This window comes from Chrysoperla carnea, chromosome 1 (assembly GCF_905475395.1).
Source record: "Chrysoperla carnea chromosome 1, inChrCarn1.1, whole genome shotgun sequence".
NCBI classification, from domain to species: Eukaryota; Metazoa; Arthropoda; class Insecta; order Neuroptera; family Chrysopidae; genus Chrysoperla; species Chrysoperla carnea.
Genome location: NC_058337.1, coordinates 119,663,434 through 119,688,283, shown reverse-complemented (window position 1 = coordinate 119,688,283; position 24,850 = coordinate 119,663,434). Strand labels below are relative to the sequence as shown.

At 27.8% G+C, this 24,850-nt stretch overlaps 1 protein-coding gene across 1 annotated transcript; it reads right to left on the bottom strand.

Moving 5' to 3' along the window:
* Window positions 1–286: 286 nt before the first annotated feature.
* On the bottom strand, window positions 287–24,850 carry LOC123305939 (homeobox protein MSX-1-like). The gene is made up of 3 exons (XM_044887778.1): window positions 24,007–24,850; window positions 673–878; window positions 287–592 (listed from the first exon to the last, which is right to left on the bottom strand). Exons 1-3 carry the CDS (start codon window positions 24,626–24,628, stop codon window positions 344–346), a joined length of 1,077 nt encoding a protein of 358 aa, XP_044743713.1. The 5' UTR covers window positions 24,629–24,850; the 3' UTR covers window positions 287–343.

The window sequence follows — 24,850 nt, the reverse complement described above, 5'->3', positions numbered from 1 at the left end:
ATGTTTTTTCTCGCTTTTTCTAATTATTCTTCTGTACATGTAAGACGATTTTTTTTTACATAAGATCAAATCAAGATTGTTATCTTTTTAATTAGTTTTCCTTGTTAAATATATCGTGTTGGAAAAATTAGCAAAATTATCTTTTACTGTAAATTTTTCGAGTTGAAATAAACACTAATGGAAAATGCAAAAATTTACGATAGTCGAAATTTGTAATATTGACTTTTTGGTAACGGCACAGAAAAATTTCTGAATATTTTTTATAAAAAAACTGTTTTTGTTGGAATCACAATAAAAATTTTTACAAAATTTATTTACAAAATTCTTCTTAACACACAAGATTTCAGTGCGGTAAATTCATAATATTAACCATATGACCTTGTGCTCCCGTAAATACTACATGATGTTGAGGTCTATGTGCAGCCGCTGCCATGGCAGCTAAAAATGGTGGTACTACTCCTCCAGGCCCCGCACCAGGGAATAATCCAAATGTGGGTGGAAGTAATGGTCGAGCTGATAATCGTAATTTCTCGATTTCAGCTTCTTGTAATCGTTTCGCTTTGGCTCGACGATTTTGGAACCAAATTTTAACCTGTAAACAAAGAAATACTTTTAGAAATTTCCCTACTTGGAGAACGAGTTGAGAAGTCGTTTTATGGGTAAAATATATACCTGTGTTTCAGTTAATCGTAGCGAACTACTGAATTCAGCTCGTTCGGCAATGCTCAGGTACTGTTTTTCACGGAATTTCTTCTCCAATGCTAACAATTGTTGTGTCGTGAATGGAGTTCGTGGTTTTCTGTTTGGTTTATGCTTTCGGAGTGCACATCGTACAACTGGAGGTCCACCGGGTCCACCATTTAAACCATTCATAGAAGCTGTAACAAAAAGAAAAGAAATTATTGTAGACAATTATTTTTGTAAGAAATTGCGGATACTTTTCAGAAAAATTAACTAAATTTTCGCCTTCTAAGAAAAAGAAGCGGTCAAATGGACCATCATTATGCTTAGAAAGAATTGGTATACTGCATAATTTAACCCGTCAGCACTCGCGTTAACCATTCGGTAATTTTTAGTCGCGTGATGAGAGATTTGCTCACACGTTCTGCACATGCGTCAAATATATCGAGCGTTCAATATTATTTAACTTTGGAAATCATAAACTCTACAAAATTTTATATAAATTTATTTTTTAATGCAGTAGCTAGTTAAAAATAGTTTGATTACGTGATTAATGAATGATGTTTGAGAGTGAAAATATTAGAGCAGGAAAATAATCTAAATAAATAAATCCATTTTAACTAATTTCACCATATTTCGATCATAAATTTTATATTTACTGAGGCCGACATATATTAAACTAAGGAAAGTACACGAACCGGACCGAAAATTTTCGAATTGATTATACTTTTGCTTACACCTTTATTCTCGTGATGGGAGAAACTCTCTCAATTTCTGAAGGACTTGAAAGAAGTATATTTTTAAAGATAAGTTGAAAATAGGAGAATAGCAAAAGTTTCAACCACATATAAAATTGGAAAAATAAAAGTTATTTATGTTTTAAATCGAGCATGAACAAAATGCTCATAGCTCGAGTGCTAACGGGTTATTTGTCGATAATTAAATTTAAAAAATTAACGTTTTTAATACTAAATCGAATGAGAATTATTGAACTAATTAAAATTTAAAAAAATATTAAATACTAATTATAGTTAAGGTAGTACCAGCATGAAATCACTTTTCGACAGATTTGGCCGAATTTTTTTTCTCGGGTTTATAATAGCTTTATTTATGAATTCCTAAAATTTCATAATTTTTGACCGTTTAGATCGCGAGATATTTAAAGACAAAGTTCGCGATTTTGAGGGTCATGTCCCATTTAAAGCATGTAAAATGTCCGGTCTCTCCAACTATTTTTTATGATATTATTATATATTGAAGAAAAAGTAGAAAAAAATGTTTATACAATAAAATTCTAAAAAAAAAATTTAGAAATTAATTTTCACTTTCGAGATATTAATTTTGACGTAAATTGATCGAAATTGGGGCGTTGGCATAATTATTTCCCATTTTAAACGGTCAAAATTTCTGAAACTTTGGGAATTAATAGTAAGCATTATTAAATTCTTAAATTTAATTTTTCGTTAAATTCTGTCGAAAAAAAAATTGTACCATTGCTTTAACATAGAAACTGCAAATACCATGCTGGAACATCCTTAAATTAATTAACAAATTTTAAAATTAAACATGGCTGCTACAAATAATATTATTGCGGTATTAAAACAATATAATAAGCAGCATGTTCTTTTCATACTGTAGTGTACATACACTAATTTGAGTGTAAGAAGAAAAGGCAAGGCACTTATTACATTGGAATATCACTATAATTTTTTACTTAAACAAAGTGTAGTACACGGAGACAAAAAGAACAAACTAAAATAATATCAAACCAATATTATATAATTAAAATTCTATACACGAACATTTATACAAATAAGAGTGAGACAAATATATATATCAACCTTCATATTGTGTGTTATCATTATAATTCGATCACTATAATGTGGACAAATAAAATAAAAGACGAAGGCTTCTTCTTCTTCAAACTTCCACTTCTGTAAGATCGACGTACGATCGTATATTATAATGATGGTTTTGTGTATAATATAAACCACATATTATATACTATACCATTTAGTTAAAAACCATTGGGAAACAAAGATGGAAGTAGGTATATATGTAATTGTTTTATATTAAAAACTACAAAGAAGAAAAAAAAACTGGAGAAACACAGCTGCTACGTTTTGGTTTTTGTGTCTTTAAGTAGCTCTCGTTAAAATATTTGTTGTGTTTTTTTTTTATTGCTACTGAATTTTTTTGATATTCAATAGCGTAGCTTAGTCAATCTACTCCCCAATTATAGAGACAAAAAGACAAACTTAACAGGAGTCAATCCCCGGTCTCTTGGATTCATGCCAAGAACCTTAACTATCTTCGCCAAATATGCTTTAGATCCTATGTGCAACTTTTTCGACTCAACGAATTTTATTTTTGTCAAAATTAACTTATTTATTTATTTTTTATTTATGTTTGTTTACTAAATTTTGTATACAACTTTTAAACGTCAAAGTCTTTCGATTATTATTGATGTTTTTTATGAACAATGGCGTAAACTATAAAATCAAATAACTTGTCGAGTTAATATTAATTAAAGAGCAATGAAAGAAATGCACGCATACCAGGAATCGAAGCTGGATCTCTTGGATTCATGCTAAGCCCCTTTTTCAACTGAGCCGTATGTGAATTAGGCAACATGTGTAATACTCCCCCATTCTTATGCTGTCCTATGCGGCCTTAGTTCTAACGTTTTATAATTATTAAACGTTCTGGGGGCTAAGTTGGTCAAAGTGCCTGGTGGCCTGCGAAAGTCAAGAAAATGAAGAAGTGAAGAACCCTAAGTATCATGTAAACTTAATTACCAACAGATTTAAGCTTGAAGATAAGACTGCACTGTGGTTTACTCAAAAGAAGCCCAGATCTAGGTTTGCTGATTATTGGAAGAAGATGATAACTGAACGTAAAAAAGGCCTGCGGATCCACTTCGAATGAACGGTCGGCAAGTGCCATTGCAAATTTTGTGGTAATCGAGCCTAAACGGCAAGTTATGGACCAGAAGTATTCAATATTCAAAGAAACAAGAAAGGAAATACTCCAGACATATTGATTGGTATGAACTGAGATTTTAGGCTTAACGGAGCATCAAGAATATTGCAAAACTTGCAACCATTATTCTTCTATCGAATATTTTTTATGTTATTGGTTTTCTAGGAATACAGGAAACTATACTTCAAGTTTGCATGACCTCCCGTGTAGGAACTATATATACCTCCTAGATTGCATTAGAAGATATTTCACGCTTCTAAAGAACATCTAATCACGTTTCACGCTTTGCTTCTCTGGTTAATGTGAATGAAATGCACGTTCATTTTGTTTATAAATGCATGTTAAATTACAATTAAATAATTAAAAAATAATTAATTTCACTATAAACATTTTAACTATTAATTTGTTATAAATAATTAAAATATACAATCAATTAAATAATTTTTCTAATTAATTAATAATATATTGATTAATAATTAAATGTTTTTTTTATTTTATTTATTTGCTACTTTTTATTAAACAGGCACGTTTTTCTAATTGACTAAAACGAATATCTATTACATACTTGAACATATTAATTAGTCCTAAATTGAATGAGTTTATTGGTCAATTAAACAAGTAAAAGTTGCAAAACGGAACAAAGTAGGCCAATAAAATGGGTTTATTTTTTGCATCGAGTATTAAAAATTATTTATTCACCACTTGTTTATCTGTCGATTATTCTCATTAACGAACTTGACCTTTCAAATACCAAAACCCTTTTTGATACCAAATTATATTCAAATCGAACTTAAATTGCAACTGCTAGAGAGTTTGCAGACACATAAACGTATAGATGCATACAAAGTTTTGTAAATTTTGACGATGGTCATTTTTGACATCTTTTAGGTAGGATCCATGAACATATAAACCAATTTTTTCAAAATTCCATCATCAGTACAAAAGCATTAGCTCCATTTTCTTCGACAATTCGACAAAAAAATGATGAGTCAACGATCTCAATATCTAATTCAAGAAAATAACTTTTATTTGATAACTTCAAAAATGTCTTAAAACACGACAATATTTACTACCAACCACGGTAAGAATATATTTCTGATATAAATAGAAGGCCACTATTAAAGTAAAATGGCTACGCCATTGGATCTTTTAAAATAAAAACTTAAAAAAAAACTATTTTGTGTTGTATAAATTGTATGTCTCATTACTAAATTGGTCGTTACTAAATTAATGAATTCAATAAAATAAACCGATAAATAATTTTATTGTTCATAATTATATCAAACCGATGTTTGATAACTTTTGAAACAAATACGATACTTCTCCCAATAACATACAATACGATAAACTTTACAATTTTATACAATATGGTTCGAAAAATGATACCACGAGGCATGCAAAATGAATTTGAAGGCCAAAAATTCTTCATTAAAAAGTTCTAACCACAATTTAGAAATCGGATTATATGCGTTAAGTGAAGGTAAAACTGACAAAAGCCGATTTTTTATAGTTCGAAGCGTTAGAATGGAAAGAAAAAAAATGAATCTTTTATCTAAACGCTTAATAAACAAAGTTTGGCTTGATCGAATATAAATATCGACTTGGTTGAAATATTATTATGTACCATACAGTCAATGGCCATAATTATCACATTTCTTATTATTGGTTGAAAAGTGTATTTTATAATTGATTAAACACTAAAAAGTTTGTAATTACTGCAGTAAACAATTAACAAGTTTAATGGAATATATAAATATCATTTGAACTTTGAAAAATGCTCAACCTTCCCTCATAAGGTTTTGAAACTATGTTGCTTATCTCACGATATTTGTTTGCTAGTTGGGAGTTCAAACCAAAAAAACTGCAACCAAAACCGACATCTAAATTAGCTAGAAAAATAAAACTTTTTTAATCGATTCAGGTTGCCATAAATTTTGAGAAAATGTAAAAATCTGTTTATAACTATCAATTTGTATTTTCTGTCAAAATTTCATGTTTTATCATTTTAAAAAAACTGAGTTGTGGAATCTATCAGAAGGTAAAGAAAAAAGAGATAATTTAAAGTAAGTACAAGGCAATTTTTATGTTATACCAAAATAAATATCCTGTAATGTACTCACATATTTTGTTTACTACTAAATCTCAAGTATGTCTTTTTTAAACTAATACTGCAATTATTTCATACAGTTAAAACTAAAAGTAGCTATAAAATTAAATTCTTTAAAACAAGTATTTGATTTCTAAAACTAATACCGTAAATTTTCAGAAAAATATCTTGTAAATAAAAAAGTAAGCGCTACATTTATAATGTATCAAGGTACGAAAGTAATATAGTTCCTACCGGGTGTCCAACGATACTTTTCGATCTCATGGTAAGGTATAAATTATTAAAAACAAAGATCACAAATATAAAAATAGGGTCCTTTTTGTAAAAAAACTAAAAATCCTTTAATCAACTTAGAACGTGTTGAAAAATCAAATAGGCGGTTTATATTTTTTTTTTTTCAAACGCATTTTATTAAGATTTCCGGGAAAAGTTCCTCGATTTGGACCCTCCCCCCGTCACTAGATCCGGGACTGGCCTCAATCCATCATTGTAATCGATAATATATCACGAACTGCTTAAAATTCTACAATCGAAAAAGATTGTTATCTTCAATTCAAACCGTTAAATAAATTGAAAAAAAAAAAGTTAAACTATTTTCTTTATAATTACAACAAATTGTAAATTTACAATTCAAGTTTTAAATATCCTGTTTGTTGAACGAACACATCAGAAACTTCTCGTTAAATTGATTGATTATAACAGATAAGAGTTTCTCTGGATTAAATAATAATATTACTTTATTATATATTTATCCGATTAAAATGTGAATTTCGATCTTATTTACCACTCGACATAAAACAAACCAGTAAATTTTATGTTTTTTTATTTCTAAGAAACATCTATAAAAATTAATTATGATATTTATTAAAAAATATATATATATTGCTCAATAATTTCTCAATATAATGAGACAATATTTATTATTATTTTTATTATTAATATTATTCATTTTTATAATAATCACAGACATAACAAATATGTTACGACTACAAGTTATGGAATTCAATAATTTTTATATATTTTTCAATAAAATCGATAAAGTATTGATAGTTTATAGAATTGTATAGAAATATTGTTGATTGATAGATAGTTTGCTGTACCCGAAGGCTCCATTTTACGCTGATAGATAATGTTTTCATAATAGTTGTATTGATAAGTTTGTATCTCTGAGACTCTGTAAGCAATCTGAAATGGTATCGTTATTATCTATTTGCAGCATATACAGGGTTTATCTATATACAGAGTGTTCCAACAATACCGCATTAGAATAGAATAGTGACGAAGAGAATAAAGTTGTAAATGAATTCCCTCAGAGATTGAAACAAGAACACATTTTTCTTAAAATCGAAAATTGCAATTCTAATTTTTCAAGAATTTGTTTTCGAAAACTAAGCTTCTAGAGAAAAAATCATAAAAATACTTTTTTGCTTAGAAATGATCAAAAAATTCAAAAATTTGTGCTTTACGCACTCTTTTTCTTCGGAAATTCGTTAAACATTTCTCGATTAAATTAAATATTACGAGTTTTTTAATTTTTTCTCTCTAATTCCAAAGGACGCAATTTTTACGAACCATACGGTATTTTTCTTACAACTTCTGTTTTTTTTTTTTATTAGTTAACATTTTTTTCTTTAACTAATAATCGACTCAATAAAAATAAGAAAAATACCAATGGATAGAAGTATTTTTTAATACTATTTTAATAAGAAAATTGTTTTTAATAAAACTTCTAAGATATGTTAGTTTATTGCAATTGCATGTTTACTTCATTGTATTCTTTTTTTTTTTTTCATCTTTCCATCTCTTTTTAATAAATAATTTGCGTATAATATTTTTATATAATAATATAATATATTATATTATTAATTATTAATAATTGTTATTTAAGTTTAATAATAATAAATAAATAAATAAGTTATTGATCTGTGCACAATTATTATGAGTTCAAATACAGAATGGAACACAAAATACAAATGAAATGTTTTGTAATTTTATAAAATAAATGAATTTTACAAAAGTGTGATGTGATTTTATTGTTTAGGTATATTTAACTAATTTACTAAAATTTGAATTTCAGCTTGTACAATTTGGCTAATTCTTTTTGGGTATGTTAAATATTATCAGTAGAAAGTTCTTATGCGAGAAAAAATTTAGGAAGTTAAGCAGAACATTAGAAAATTTGAAAAAAATACTAAATGCAATAAATGGTGGAAACGCACATAAATCATGCTTTATATTACCTTAGTGTGTGCTTATATATTTATTTGCGCTCCCACCATATTTATCTATAATTAGGAACAGGTCTTTGAATATTATTTAGGTAGTATTTATTATAACAGGACAGGCCAAAAGTCAAAGGCCTGTCCAAGAGATAGTAGTAAAATTTGTGTTTAGCGGGAAGGCAAAGCAGGAGGTGGACTTGGTTGTAGGTTTAACGGACTTTTAGCGAGCGGGCTAAGCATAGTATAGCTATTCCTGAATTGAAACTGCAAGTTAATTAAGATTAATAATCAATAATTACAATTTAATAAATTGTAGATGAAACGTAGTTCACCGGGTCATCTAGTATTGAATAAAAACATATAAAAAACGTTGTTTTTTGCAGCAACGATTAAAAAATTCTTAATATTATCATTAATTTAAAAATTCCAAACTCATATTTGTTATAACAATATATATAAAGGCATAGTAAGTTATGTCAGCTTATTATTTTACAATAAAATAAAAATGTATTTGTTTTATTAAACTTGAAAATGGTTGGTGTACCTGAGATAATTCCAAATGTTTTTATATATAAGTAATAATAAATGAAATTGTATAATATATAAAATAAATAAAAAGATTTTTAATTATTTAATATTTCCGTTCGTTATTAATCAACAACGGATGATACTATTTAGATGTAATTAAAATTATTTTTATATTATATTTATAATTGTATAACAAAATACTTTGTAATTATACTTTTTGTCTTGTTTGTGACTGGCTGAAAGATTATTGTTCTTATGGTTTGTCTCATCATATTACAGAAAAAAAAACTGGTTTGGTTCTTTGGATGGAAACAAATGAATTTTTCATACACCTGTCAATATGGCGATCATTGTATAATTGTAATGATGGTGTGTTAATTTTAGTTAATAATATAGGTAATTAATTAGCAGTTGTGTTAATTAATTTGTTTGTTAGTTTATTTGCTTTTGATTTCCTTTGAATGGCGGTGGAAGCGCATAGAAATAACAATTTTTTTATTTATTTAATAAAATAGCCTTCACTATTTCTCAAAGAGGCATTCTTCAGCATTGATTTTACGGGAAATTTCAAAATGTAGTTTGTCCAGATTTAAAATTTTTTTGCAGCTATCCATCGAAACTATTTATAACGAGTCATTCAAATCATTGAAATCTTTGATTTAAAATCACAAATGTAAATTTTCGAATTACCTACAGAAAATATTCTACAAAAATTGATTTCCCACAACTTTTGCTTGTATAATGAAACCTCGATAGCTCGAACCTCAAAGCAAATGTCAAAAATTTCGAGTTTTCCACTTAACAAGTAGTTCAAGATACAATGGATTTTATTGCTAAAATTTCGACTAAAAGAGGCACGATTATATTTTACTATCTAAGAATTACGGAGTCTGAATTTGGAAATATGAGTTACAGAGTATAAATATGCACTATCAATACCTCGCAGGAACATTTTGTTCGAGTTAAAAAGTCTAAATAATTCGAGATACCGCATATTTAGGTTTAACGAGGTTCCGTTGTAATATAAAACTTTTCCATTTTATACACAAGTTTTAAAAATTTCGATTTAATTATTTTTTTCTGCGTAAAAATAAAATTTAATAAAAATTCACAGACGTTGTTGGGCGCCTTTAATGTGGGTACGAATCTAGTTCGTTATAGTACGAAGTGATGGTGCTCTTAATAATATCCTGTTTTAAAAATGCACTTTATAATTAATTAATTAAAAAAAATAATGATAATAAAATTTTTTTTTCATTTTTTTGCAATAAAAATATCAGCGTCATCATTTTTCTATATTGAAAGATTTATTTTCTAACGATTTATAAAATCTTTTGATTGGCGGCAAAAATTAAACAAACACAAATAGAATAATATTGTTAATCAATTTCTTAAAGTTCCAATTAGCCGTTGTTGCAATATTATACAATTTGAAATATATAAAAAAATCACACACACAAAAACAAACGAAATGTACAGTGTCTTTCAAAAATGATATACCTGTTGGTGACATTGCTTTCAAGTAATATGAGCGCCAAGGTACCTTATTTTCAACTTTGTTGATGAATTTTGTGATAACTTCATGAATGTAGACGAAAAATAAGAATATCCCCTCTCCTAATTCCCCAAGGGGCGATCCCCTTACCTAAAATTTTTAGAATTGACTTATACTTAATCCAACCTCATATTTTTTTTTAAAATCAAGCTTTTTTTCTAAAATTGCATCCTTAAAGTGTTCTATGCTATTTTTCAAGTGTAAGTTTAAGATTCCGTACCCGATTACAACTAGAAAAGAGGTTATAATCGTCGTATAATGATTGAGCAGATTTTTTTGAAGCATAGCTGAGAACACTCTCGATCAAATTATCATCAAAAAACAAAAAATCTAAATAGGTTCATCCGTTTAAGAGCTACGATGCCACAAATAATCACAGCTTCTTGCCAAAGAATTCTACTATTTTTTTTAAAGACCCTGTACATATTTTTATATTAAAAAAATTTTTTTTAATTAAAGAAAAGTGAGATAAACTTATATTTTATAGAGACAACGATGACATTCATATATAAATCAATCAACAGTAAAAAAGCAGACTTTTGTGTTATTAATTAGCCAATTAGATTGATAATATTGAACTTTGTGATATGTTTTTAGTTAATTGTTTTTTGCTTATAACATTTTGTGTTTTACATTTTTAAAAAATAAAATTTATTATTGCAGACTTTTATTAATTATAACTTGTTTATATTTATGAATTTCAAAAAAAAAAAAATTATTATTAAATATTATTAATTATTTATTTATTTTAGTTTTTTTTTTTTTTAAACAAGTATTATTATTGACAATATTTGTTGCCGACAGACTTTAATAGAATATTGATTTATAAATATTCTTAAAGGATTAATTTGTTTTCAGGTTAATTAATTGATTTTGCTCAATTATATCTGCAGTTTACATTTATTCAACTTTAATAATGACTTTTTGAAGAGACAAGAAAAATTAAAAAATAAATTTATAAAACTACACTGTAAAAAACGCGTTTACTTAGCTGTTTACGATATTATAAACAAGTTAATATTTCTTGAGTCGATGATCTCAATACTTAATTCAAGAAAATACGTATTTGAATGCTTAAAAAAATGTTCTTTGAATCAAGAAAGTGTGCTACCGTGTTAGGAACACATTTCCTTGTAACTAAACCTTTTTCTACAGTGTAATGAAAAATTATAAATCTAAAAAAGTCCCTTTAATCAGAAGTCAAGATTAACTACCAAAAGATGGCATTGCAGAAATGTTTTTACCAATATTAAAGACAACAACTTCATCAATACTAAGGTGGAAGCGTTGGGACGAGTAAAGACAATGGATATCTTATCTTATCTTGGTAAAAGTTTTTAAATTTTGAAAATTTCACTTCTTTCACATAGACCGTAAATAGTGATCTATTTGAATCCTTGTTATACTCGATTTTACTTCGAGAAGGAGCTTATAATGAGTAGAAATTTGTGAGTTAGTAGAAGTTATCGAAAAATAAGTTTTCACAGACCTTGTGTCTTGGATATTCATTTTAACAATTTTAAAGCGTAAATAACTGCAATATTTTCTTACAAAATATTAGGACATTATGTAATCATTTCTTTTAACACGCTTAATCCTCCATTTTCCGAATCTACTTTCCATCACAGAATTTTCATCGAGTGACAAATTTAGAATCGAAAAACTGTTTCGGCAACTTTAGTTAATATCGACTGTAAATATTTCCCGACGAATGAAGTTTTTCTAAAAAAATATGAAAATAAATTATATTGAAAATATGTCAATTTATAAATATGAATTGAATCAAAAATTTTCAATGAATAAATTTTAATAATTTGATTTACATAAAATGAAAATGTGCTATGTTATTTATTATTTGATGCCTAAAAATACCTTTCTTTACATGTACCTTTAAAATTTTCAAAATGAAAAATTAAATTTGATATTTAATATTGGAATAATATATCAATTTCCACATATATATTTCCATTCAATAACAAATCATATATATATGATGAAAACTCTATTAAATATTATTATATTTAAATAAATAATATATATTTTTGATTTTCAATATGAATCAATTACTGACAGGATATGTTATAGCACAATATTTAATAATATTTCATTTTATTTATTTATATATAGAAAATATAATATTTATATTCTAACAACTTTTAATAATAATTCTATATAAAGGATGTTTTTCAATTCAAATCAAATATTGAGAAAGTGATTTTAGAAGTACGGTAACAGGCGGTCAGTTTTAGCAGGCGTTTAATTAATTCATATTGAGAAATCATAGTAATTTACAACAATACTGTTCAAAAGTATTAATAAACAAGTGAAAATAAACTAGACACCTATACCAAAATTTTGGTCGTAGCAACAATATTTTTAAGCGTTACAAACTTGACACTAAACTTAGTGTACCTTGATATAATTCATATGGCGTATAAAAATAGCCCACTCTTTTAATGATCTGGAAATTGCAAAGGTCTTTGGTATATTTTTTAAGATATAAGTCTGTTTATGACTGCCATAATAAGAGAAATATCAGGGAAATAAGACAAAAACGATTACTGCTTCTGTGATTTTCTTTTAGGAAATAAATTTGTCGTATTTTTAATTAATAAAGAGATTTTCCGGCAAATTTTCCGGGGGTTTGATAGACAAATTTTTAAACCGTGTAATTTTTTAATATTAATACAATTGTATGTTGATGTAATGGAAATTTGACAAGGCTATAGAAATTCTTTAATCACTTTACTACTAGTAGCTTTAATCAAAAAGCTATGAGTACTTACCTTTGCTTGGGCATTTCATTTCATTCAAACTTTGACAAATGTCTGCACCTTTTCAATAACCAAAACGGTTTAGGAATTTTAAAATTTAATTTTAAAAATATAAGCGCCAGTGTCTATATTTCCTTTGTCCATGGATGGAATCTAAAATTATCCAGGAACTAAAAGCCATCCTATATCATATAAATATCCATCCTATAAATATAAATATTTCAACATATAACAAGAACTTTATTTAATAATATATATATAATTCTATATTTTATATAATAATAAATGGATATATTAGTTGTATATCCTGGTGTAGAATTTTTTTATATATATATATAAATATATGTACGTCCGTATGAAGTGTTTTATAGTTTATTTTCTATAGGCTCATCGAGCGACGTCATCATCATCGTTGGGTTGAATAAGCAAACGAATAAGCGAATCATCACAAATCATCATATGAGCATTGGGTACAATTTATATATATTTTATATGTCTATTGTATATAAATAATGATTTTTCATATATACAGGGTGTCCCAAGTAGTGACGAGTTGATTGTAAACGGACAAACAATCGTATGTGTCAGGAAGGCAGTCACAGTGACATAAATGTTTTTAACTCAACTGCTGTCCAATTATACCACAATCATTACATTAATTAGGGTGAGTGTAAACCTACAGTATTGTAAAAAGGTTTTGGTTTACTGCACGGTACATACATATAAACCAAATATACATGCTTTATAGTCAAGTATTGAGTTATTTTTAGTTTTACAATACCACGAAACTACAAAAATATGTAATATATTGTGTGCAAGTGCTGCTTGTAAATTTGATAATATAGATATCGCTCTATCATCAATATTCCATAGGTGTCTCTGATCATCAAATGATAGACCTTCGATGAACTCATCATTAAATTAAAATTTTGCTTTTATATCACCGACAAACTTATATTTTTATGGTATTATTATAAACTATAAGATTGTCTAAATATTCTAGATTTTTTGATATAGAAATATCCAATTGAAAAGTATATCCTTTATGATTAATCATTTTTTCAGCCAACTTTGAACGATAAAATAATAATAATAAACCTGATGATCTAGGAATTTTTTGTGATTTTTGGAAACTTTGTTAATCAAAAAATGTATTTATAAAGTTTTATTGTAATCCCTAGTGTTACTCAACTCAAAGATATTGCACAAAACTATTTTTGGTCTATACGAATATCTAAAGTGAGTCCTTTTATTTTGGAACACTCTGTAATTCTCTTATTTATTTTTCATTGCATGTAATTTCGCTGGATACATTTGTACAAGGGTGTCAAATAGGGCATTTGACTCGTGGACTCTGCCATAAATGGGCACCGCACGCACCAACTACACACTTGAGGAAGTTTACAAATAGTTCAATAAAATATTAAAAAAATTCTTCTTTGATGTTAAAAGCCGCTGCCACACGAAAACACCATAAACTAATTCTATGTGTCATTTATTTGTCTACTGCGTATTCACAACGCACACCATGAAAAAATCATGTCTTTTGATGAATACGAAAAATCTTTGAATGGTTAGAGAAAATTCAAAATTATTATATTATAGATTAATCTTCTAATATAGAATTTCAAGATTTCTTCTTTGTGATATGCCGCTGACAAGTAGAAATACCAAAAAAATAATAATACAATTTGTTTAAAATTAAAATTTTATCCACATCGTAAGATGTCTATGCTGTAGATATTGAAGAAAGTATTAATTTTCAAAAATTCATTTTATTTTGAACATATCTCTTTACCTTTTAAGGTAAAAGTTCTCTTACAAAAAAGGAGCCCTTTATTTAGCCTTCTTGAACTCAGCGTTGCCCCTTGGTTATGGCAACCCTTGACAAAAACTTCCCTGAACCGCTTATATTTTATCTTTCGCTTCTCATGTTTTAATCAACGTTTTTCGCGCACCGGGGCAGTAGCATTTGCTACTCTTGCTACGAGGTTAATCAGATACTGCTTTTCGTTTTAAGAAGTGTGATAGTTTCAAGAATTTCTTCTGTCATAGAAATATTCCTTGTCAAATTATTGATTCTAAACAGCAGTCAACAACCCAGTTACTGGAACAACTGGAAACAGCCCAGCTATAGAAATAACTAAGCTCAGTTATAGGAATTTACTAAGAAAAGTATAATCGAGTGATTTTTGGAACATTATTTTCATTTCATAGAATTCTAGCTTCCCAATAAAAATTCTTATCATGGAAGAGAAAAAATCAAACTTAGAAACGAAATGCTATACTCTTTGCTGTCAACAATTTCCTGGTGAAATAGTATAAATATCACCAGACAATAAATATTAATAACAGAAATTCATCTGACGAACAAAATTTGACAAGCATTACTTACTTATAAAATCTATTGGCAAAATCGGTGTCTTAAAATAGAACTACAATAACAAGCTTAAACAGGGTTTCAATAGGCGTTGAAAAAAATATTCAAATAAACTATGGTCAAATTTTAAGAGTTTAATTACATACAGCTCACTCTTCTAATGGCCTACTCATCCTAATGAATGCCTACATTGACTACTGGCCGTCATTAGTAATTTTCTCAATCTTTATCTAAAACACCCTTTAAATTTCAACAAAATAATTTTCTTTCGCTATATTTTTCCACAACTACGACAACTTAAATGCAAAGACAAATCAAATTGACACACTATATATTAACAATTTTATGTATAGTATTACAATTTTTCAATTGATATTATATGTATGTAAATTTTTTTCGAAATATTAAAATATAGAAAATATTTCATGAACTATAAAATATTCTGATTTTTTTCATTTTTTTTTTTTTGAATTTAGATTAAAAACTGGAAAGTGTTATATGTTTATTTTATGTATCACAGGTAATAAATTCAATTTTCTTCGACATTTATATATGACTGACTTTTATACATTTTATTGAAATAATTTCCTTTGTTGAAAATTATGTAACTATCACATTTTCATTCAAAAAACCGGTTACATATATACATATTATATTTTATTTATAAAAAAATAAACATAGTAGCATAAAAGGTTACTATTATAAACACTTGTTTTGTAAAATATATTCCAAAAATGTCTTCTCGTAAATTTCACAATCATCTCAATAAATTTTACATAAATATATATATATCAAACAGTAAATTGTAATGGCATTTGAATATTTTACAGGTTGAAGGGATTGAAAATAAATCTAATATCCTGCAGGATGACGTCCAGTAGGTATTCAATACCTTTTCTTTTAATTAAAATTTGTATTATATTTCGGACATAAATCTTTTAGTTTTTACTAGCATATTTTTCCTTTGATTGATTTCCTTTCAGCTTCAAAACATTATATATTTACCATGAAGTCTATAAAAGTCCTCAAAAAGATTTATTATTAACAATTTTTTGGAGGAAATTGAAAAGCTGCAACTTATAATTTCATCTTTTGTTTGTTTTCAACTGGATTGGTTGATGAAAATTTGTTTATTTTTCATACAAAAGGTGAAAATGTAATTAAAAAAGTTGAATTCAATTTCCTGCCTACTTGAATTGGTTTAAGATAATTTCATTAACTCTTGCTTATAAACTAAAAATCAAAATATATTTTGAAACGCAATTTTTCAAGTTTCTTCAGAAATAAATGACTGGAATATATAAAATTGGAAATTATTTCAAAATTAGTATCCAGATGAAAATAAGGAAACAGTAAAAATAATAATTCAAATAAAAAAAAACTATATATGAAATAGAAAACGACATTTGCGACAATTGTTTAAAATTTATATTATTTGAAAAGGAAAACTTTCTGGAAACAACACAAAGTCAATAAAACAAGGTAAACCAATCAATTTTAACACAATTTATTGTAAGGTATATACTTAATAATAAAACCACATATAAATGGTTTAAGTCGTAATTCTTTTTCGATTTCACAAAAGTAAAATACAAAGTACTATGACTGGTATATTATATGATATCGAATATAATATACAAAATGTACATTATTGTAAAAATGTTATGTAACAGAGAATTAAATTCTGGGATTGTAAAATCATATGGTTATAAGAATGAAAATATTTATGTAAAATAGAGAATATGTTGATTATTCCCCAGAGAGAATTAATTAATTTGTAAAAATTAGCTCGGAGGCTAAGAAGTGATGTGATGAATAATACGGAATATTTATTTACAAAATCATTTGTATCTACATTTTTCTCACAAAATAGTCACTCACTTTACTAATGTTTTTTATAAGTAGGAAAATTTTTGAACACTCCTTGTCGTACTTCTGTAGTTATTTGCTGTTAGAATTTGCATTTTCAGCGTACAAATCCTACACTGACTTTCTTTGAAACAGAAGTTATTTTATTATACCTGCAAGATTAGACTTCTTGCACTTGAATTGGAATGATTACTTCGAAAGATAAAAGGCTGATTTCTTTTTTATTACTTCAGGTGAAGAATTGTTTCTACACGTACAGAAAAGTTTGAAATGTTTCGAAGTACGCAAAAAATGAACGTTTAACAATCCTAATTAAATAAAGAGGAAGATACTTTAAAAGTGACGTCATTGTTGAGTATCGCTCTAAAGATTACATATAAAACCGAGTTTTCCAAGAAAGAGACGGACAAACAGTCTTTGAATGCTTATTACTTCTACGATTTTAATCAATTTTGTTTTAACTACTAGATTTTGTTATGATATCAAGTCTTCTTTTACATTTTTATGGGTAAAGTGGCAAATTCGATATCAGTCATTTATCAAATTACAATCTCCCTTTTTGATTGTGTAAAGAGCTTGTTTTTTTCGAAACAGGAGTCAACCCAAGTAATGTAAGAAGTTCATCACATGAGCGAAATTTCATATATCTGGCTCTTGTAATTAATTATGTAAATATGTTGACACTCTTATATATACCTGGTGTCAATTATTATATTACATAACATATTTAAAATTAAATACATCCGGCAGATAAACGATTACCTATACATAAATAATAAACCTTTAAAACCAATGGTTTTTATTTATTTTTTGTTTATATACAGGGCGTTCTGTTATTAACTGCAGATCGTTGGCCTACAGAATAAGCTCATAAAGACGAACAAAAAAGCTCTTTACCAAATTTCGATCTGAGGCCAGATTCGGGAGATGTGCCAATGCGAAAATAGAAAGATTTATGAATTCACAAACCTATCAAATTCATTAAATTAGTAGGTGTCACTTAGAGGAGACTATCATAAAACAATAATTGATTTAATTGGGTAGTGAATACTAAAAAAAATATTTTGTTGTTATTATTCATAAAGAAAACAAAAATATAAATCACCAATAGCCAGTTAGATGTGGGAGGTATCAAATTATACATTAATATAGGTACGGGGCAGGGGGGAATTAATTGTGTTATTCAGAACACAAAATCTTAAACATTGTATCACTTTACAACTTCAACACACAACATACATACTTTGGTTTGTCTCGGTGTATGTGTATCTCAGCATATATTTATCAAAACGGACAATTGTCCGTCTTGCCAAATATATGCCTAACGTATGTGATATGCGCACAATTAGTTGCGTACAACACTTAATTTACCAAGAAACGTAGTGTAGGTTTTAATGGGTTAGTTTTTATTATAACAAAAGTAGCCAAATAGAGTTTTTTTTGTAATAATTTTGCATTTAGAGACGCCTTCCACTATGATAAAACACATCCTCTCTTTAAGTAGTGTCTTATTGGTTTCATTCAAAATGTTATTGAACTGTGATTCGCTAAAGATATATTAATTTATTTTGTTAATTGTCTCGCAAAGTAGGCCTCATATCCAAAAGTGGAAAATAACTTTTTCCTTCGTCTTTATGAGCTTATTCTGCAGGATAACGATCTGCAGTTAATAACAGAACGCCCTGTATATAATAACAAAAGACGATACTGTTATACTTATGTAGTATAAGTAAAATGGATTGCAAAAGGTTTGTCACTTTTAATAAGCTCAACTTATTGCTGAACTAAGCATGGATATAATACTTTACTATGCACACTACTACTGTATACAATATTCGTAGAACCTATGTGACTTAAGTTAAGTATACAGCACGAGGACGAGCAACAAAACCATGTTCGGTAAAATTTATTGCATCTATTAACTGTGGTGGACTCCTTTTATTATTATTATTCTTTAAACAATTTCTTGTGGTATTGTTTTCAATGATATTATTATTCTGAGTGTATACATAAAAAAGTACTGGGAGTCCCAAAAAATTATATGCTTACATGAAAATAACTATTTTAATTCCTTAGATATACTTTGGTCAAAAATTTCTCTTGAAGGGATTTATTATGTACGCTTATGGTAAAACACTAGCAACGTAACGAAAAAGTTTATTTCAAGACGGCGGAATTTTGGATATTTCTTGCACATTCCTGAAAATTTTACCGAATATTATGAATCTGAAGAGATTGTTTTTTTGTTCGAACTCACTTATTTCGAGGTTGGAATAGGAAAATTATTTTAGTATTACATCACTCTAAGCCCAATAGGAGCGGAGCACTATGAAAAACGATGCAAAAACCCGGGAATATTTTGTTCAATGGTTCTCAAGTTGTTCGTGGATAAAACAAAAAAAGTTTCGGCTCCTTTAGAATTGAATGATGGGTGCTTACGCTCCACTCTCTCTTACCCTTTCTTTCTTTCTTATGTGACGAAGTTGCGCAGGTGAGCTAGTCTCAAGAAAAATTTTTTAAATAATTTCTAAATAGTCTCTTTTAATTCGTCAGGCCGAGACCAATCAAATTCAAAGAAGCTGAAAAAGAAGATTTCTTTAGAAAATTTTCATTTCTGCATTTATGTTATGCCAGAGAAATAAACTCCTTAAATATATTGAGTGTTTGACCATCTATATTTCGACTCTTGAACTATGTGCATCATAATTGTGGGACATCCTGTAAAAGTTATTTAAAATATATATACACAGATGTCTCTCTATGTATTAATTTCTTTATTCGTTTAAGATAAAGCAACAAGAAAGAAAAGCCACAGAAGAAAACTATTTATTATTTATGTCACGTATTTAAAGATCGATTGAACCGATTTTGGTATCGTAATTGTTATTAGATTTACTACTTTGGACGTATCCTGTTGTTTTTGCCGCGTTAAATTTCATTTGTTTTTTTCACCGATTTCCTTTATAACAGTTTTATTTTAATAAGAATTATTATACACCGGAATTGTAGGATCCATTCCATATCTGCTCACAATTGCGTTGTAATTTTAGATCTAGAAATTTAGATAATATACCAAAAATTTTGTTGTTCGAACAAAATTGTCCATGGGATCTAAAGCTTCGATCACACGCTCGATTGATTTACGTACACTGTTTTCGGACGTTTGGAAAAGTCTGTAATGACGTCAAGCAATGAATAATTTTATGGAATAACTATAGACCATTAAAAGAGTGGGCTATTTTTTATTAGACAATTTGTTTGTACAGTTATGTTGTAAATTACTATGGTTTCTTAATATCTCGCACATGGGAAAATAATTTTCCCGATAATATTGTTTGTAAGAAAAAAAGTGCTCTTAGCAAAGAAAATTCGATAACCTGATCATCAAGGTTAGTTCGAGATACAGAGGATTTATTTTTTTTAAATTCGACTTTTCCAAGGCGCGATTATATTTTAGAGTATTTTTTTGAAATTGAAGTTACACAGTATAAATATGTACTATCAATACCACGCAGGGAAATAACATTTTGTTCGAGTAACAAAGTGTAAATAATTCGAGATACCCGCGTGCATTTTTTCGACTTAATGAGGATTACGACTTTACGAGATTCCACTGTATACTTTTAAATGTTTTCTTTCTGACGTTAAAGGTTGTTAACTTTATAGCACGCTCTAAAATCTAAATTATCCAGGTACCTATTTATATTCAAATATTTTTAAATGTTTTAATTTAAAAAAAATTCGCGCATGTTTGTAAAATTTCTGAATCTTAATTAAAAATAATTTTTTGTGATAAATATCTAATATTTTTGTAGGTAAATTAACATAATTTTCATCATTTATAGAAAAAATGAAACACAAGAAAACAATTTATTTATTTTTAAACGAATTAAAATATTTTTATGATATTTGACTTTTATTATATGAAGCATGTTACAAATATGCTCAGCGTGATATTTTTTAGTATTTAGTACCTAAGTAATAAAATCGTAATTATTTTAATATGAACAATTTAGAAATTTATCGTTTTTTTTGTTATTAGTTCTCTTGTTAGTTTTAATTTTTGCTATAATTTGTTATTATGTTTTTTAAATCAGACAATTATGCGTGCTTATTAAAGCGTAACTAAACGTCTTAGGCACGGAATATAATTAGCGAGGTTTCAAAAATAATTTTCTGAAAGTAAACAGTTAACTACACGGTAAGAAATTTTTTGTGGATATCACTATGTCAGTATCGGTGTGAACGCCATACTGATCTGACCATAGAGGGAATATTAACATTAGCAATAGTTATGGCGGACGAGTCAATGCAGTATGGAATTTGCGTTTTGGTAAGGCACTTTAATCTAACAATGGATTTTTTATTTTAGCTTTTTGGAATTATCTATTTGATGCTTTAGCTACCAGATCTCCAATATTATATGAGCTGAGTAACGAATTGAAATTTACCATGTAATTGGCTCTTAAACCACAGTTATTCCTAAAGATATTGCAGAACCATAATTTAGATCAAAGGTAAAGAGCATGCTTTGATTAATTTTAAATAAAATTGCTTAAGTTATACAGATCTAGAAGTGTAAACATGTTTGGAGATAATTTGTTGGGGATAATAAAATTGTAGAATATTTTATGTAGAATAATTTTTTGTCTGTTTATCAAAATTAGGGCAGCGGCTGTTTGTGTTGAACACACTAGGCCATAAGACCCATCGAGGTTGCTGTAGAAACTCCGCCCTATAAGGGGATCTATTTCTTAAACCACTTGAACGGAACTGCTCAAGAACCGCAGAGGTTTGATCAACAATCCTGATACCAGTCCTTCACAACTATCAATTCGATTTGGTTTTCGTAACGGCGAGAATGGAACTAAACACCCTAAGAATATATAACGCTCGGAGTTTTGATTATGCTTTAGTCAACTGAGCCAATAGGATAAGTAGTCAATAATGATTTTAATAATTATCGCAATGTAAAACTTAAATAAATTATACTACATCATCTTAAAACTCCAAGGGCAGTCAGTCCTTTCGATGATTTATTGATTCTTCTTCAGGCCTTAGATTCTTCCTTAGACTTACATATTTACCCACTAGCTAAAATCTATTTTCTTAACTTTTTTCTTGCAATAATTTTAATTATTTAATAAATTATTAAACATGTAAAAATAATTGTTTATAAATTTATTATTATAAGTTTTATTAGTTGACATTCCTCTGTGTTTTATTAATAATATATTGATTTAATTTAAAATTCTGTACAGCTTTAGGCTTAACTAAGACTTAACTAAGTTTATATTATAGCCATTTGTAAATAAGTAGACTTAATTTATTTATATATGCTTAACATATTGTGTGCAGTGTTATCGTTGGTATGGTAATTAAAAAAACATTAATAGTGCATAGGTAATAGCTGCCAGGCCTAAAATATGTAATATTTCTAAAGGTTTATTTACTTACAAAAAGATTTAAGTGTTTCTAACAGCTAAATATTATCGTGTTTCTTAGAAGATTTGTTTCTTAGACAGAAAGATAATAGCATATAAATAAAATATTGAGAATACGTGTAATTGTAATAAGTACAAAGAAACCGCTGTTTTTATAGTCTTTCCCAAGTTTGTGATATTCTAGACATAAGAAAAGATAGCCCATAGAGTACCTGGTGGTTTTTGGCGAAATATGAAAGTCAAATTATAAGCTATATTTCAAATCGATAATTTAGACAAAAAATTGTAGTTGTAAATTGCAGTTAATTTTTTTTATTGGATGTGTATAATAAATTGGACGAAATAAAGAGCAAACGATTTTCAAAAGTTGCAACGTTTCATGGATTATTTTCAACTTCTTCAGGCATCCACAAATTATACAACTAAAAGTGTTAGATATATGAATAATACATAGAAAATCTTAACAAAATTTACATTTGAGGATAACATCAACATATATGTATGTGATTTTTTTATATATTGTTCTTATATTTAACTCTTGTAATTGTATAATTTGTAGAGTGTCTGAAGAAGTCGAAAGTAATTAATGAAACGTTACAACTTTTTAAGTATCCTCGTTATAATTAAGAAGTAGGTATATTTTATAATGGATAAGAATATAATGGTCTAAGAGGCGGTGTAAGATCGATCTTCACCGATCTGATAAACAGTTGAGACATACTTTTTATGAAATTTGATTGGTTTGAAACATTCCTATCATAGTTTGCAAGTTCATGGCTCTATTTTTAATTAAATTAATTTTAATAAATTTTTTGCTTGTACGCCTTTTTTCCGGTTATTTTCACTTTTCGATAAACAATCTATGATAGAAATCTTTAAAAATCATAAAATTTCATAAAAAATATGTCTCATTTGGTTATCGGATTGGTGAAGATCGATCTTATACCGTTCTTTTAGACCATAATTATGTATTTTAAAAATAACTCGATAAAGCTAACTTAGATCCACTTGCGATAATTGGAAAATTAATTATATTTTGCACAAAAATTATTCATTTAGAAAACTAAGAAGAATGTCTGGAAAAACTTGTTATTCCGATTATTGCATCAATTAAATGAATTGGGATAGTAACTTTTTTTAGCATGTTTTTAAATAAAAAACTACACTATAATCAGTAGTAAAAATCGTTATCGATATTTTAATTAACCATGCTATGACTAATTCTAAATTTAACAATAAATTAAATTTCTATTGAATTATGCCTAAAATCGATATTGCGTTAATAAAAACAAATTGGCTTTTTTCTAAAAATATTTTTAAGGTAATTTTTGCTACTTCTTTAAGCAAATTTGCAAATAAAATTAAATTTTACAATTCATTATTCGATTTTCCATGCCCATTTAATAATCGTGTTCTGTTTTCCGACGGCAGAAGTAATTAAAAAGAAAATTATCATATACTTACATTGTGGCGACGGTGGTCGAAAATGTGGCATCCATGGCATACCAGGGAATGGCCAACTGGCTTGATGCGGCGCCCCAAACATTCGCGGGACAGGTGCATGTAAAGGTTGTGGAATTATAACTCCCTTGCCTTGCGGACTAGAAGTCGTCGCCGTGGCTGCAGCCGTTGATGAACCCAACGACGATGTCGGTGATGGTGATTCTTTTGATAAAGGTAATGGTGAACTTCTACGTAACATAACACTTTGTCGATCACTTTCAACGTCAATTTCTCTCGATTCATCATCATCCTCGATTAATTCCTCATCAATATCACTTTCTATATATTCGGAATCACTATTTTCTACATTTAATTCGTGATGATCATGATCATTGTCTAAATGTTTTTTACTATCCGGTGATGATGGTAGTTCACATCGTGTATATAAACTATTATTTCTAGTATCACAGTAAATTTGATTATTATTATTATTGATTAAATATTTATCACGTATCGATTGACTCGATTTTGTTGTTTGTTCTAAACGATTACCTAATAATGAATCAACACTAAACGATATTTTACTTTTCACTATTGATGTATTTGTTAATGTTTTTGGTATGGTTACTTCCATTTTTGACATTGTTTATTTTCTCTTTAAATTATTAATATTTTTTAAATCACTGTTTATCAAAACAACAAACAAAAACGCACTAAACACGCTCGCACATTATCACTACGCTATGAAACGTAAACATGATACAAAAAAAAACAACGTGGGGACTATCTTTCCGACGTCTCGTTGTTATGTTGAGTATTGTGTCCGTCTATGTTCTCGTACAATCAATGATTAGATGTATCTTTG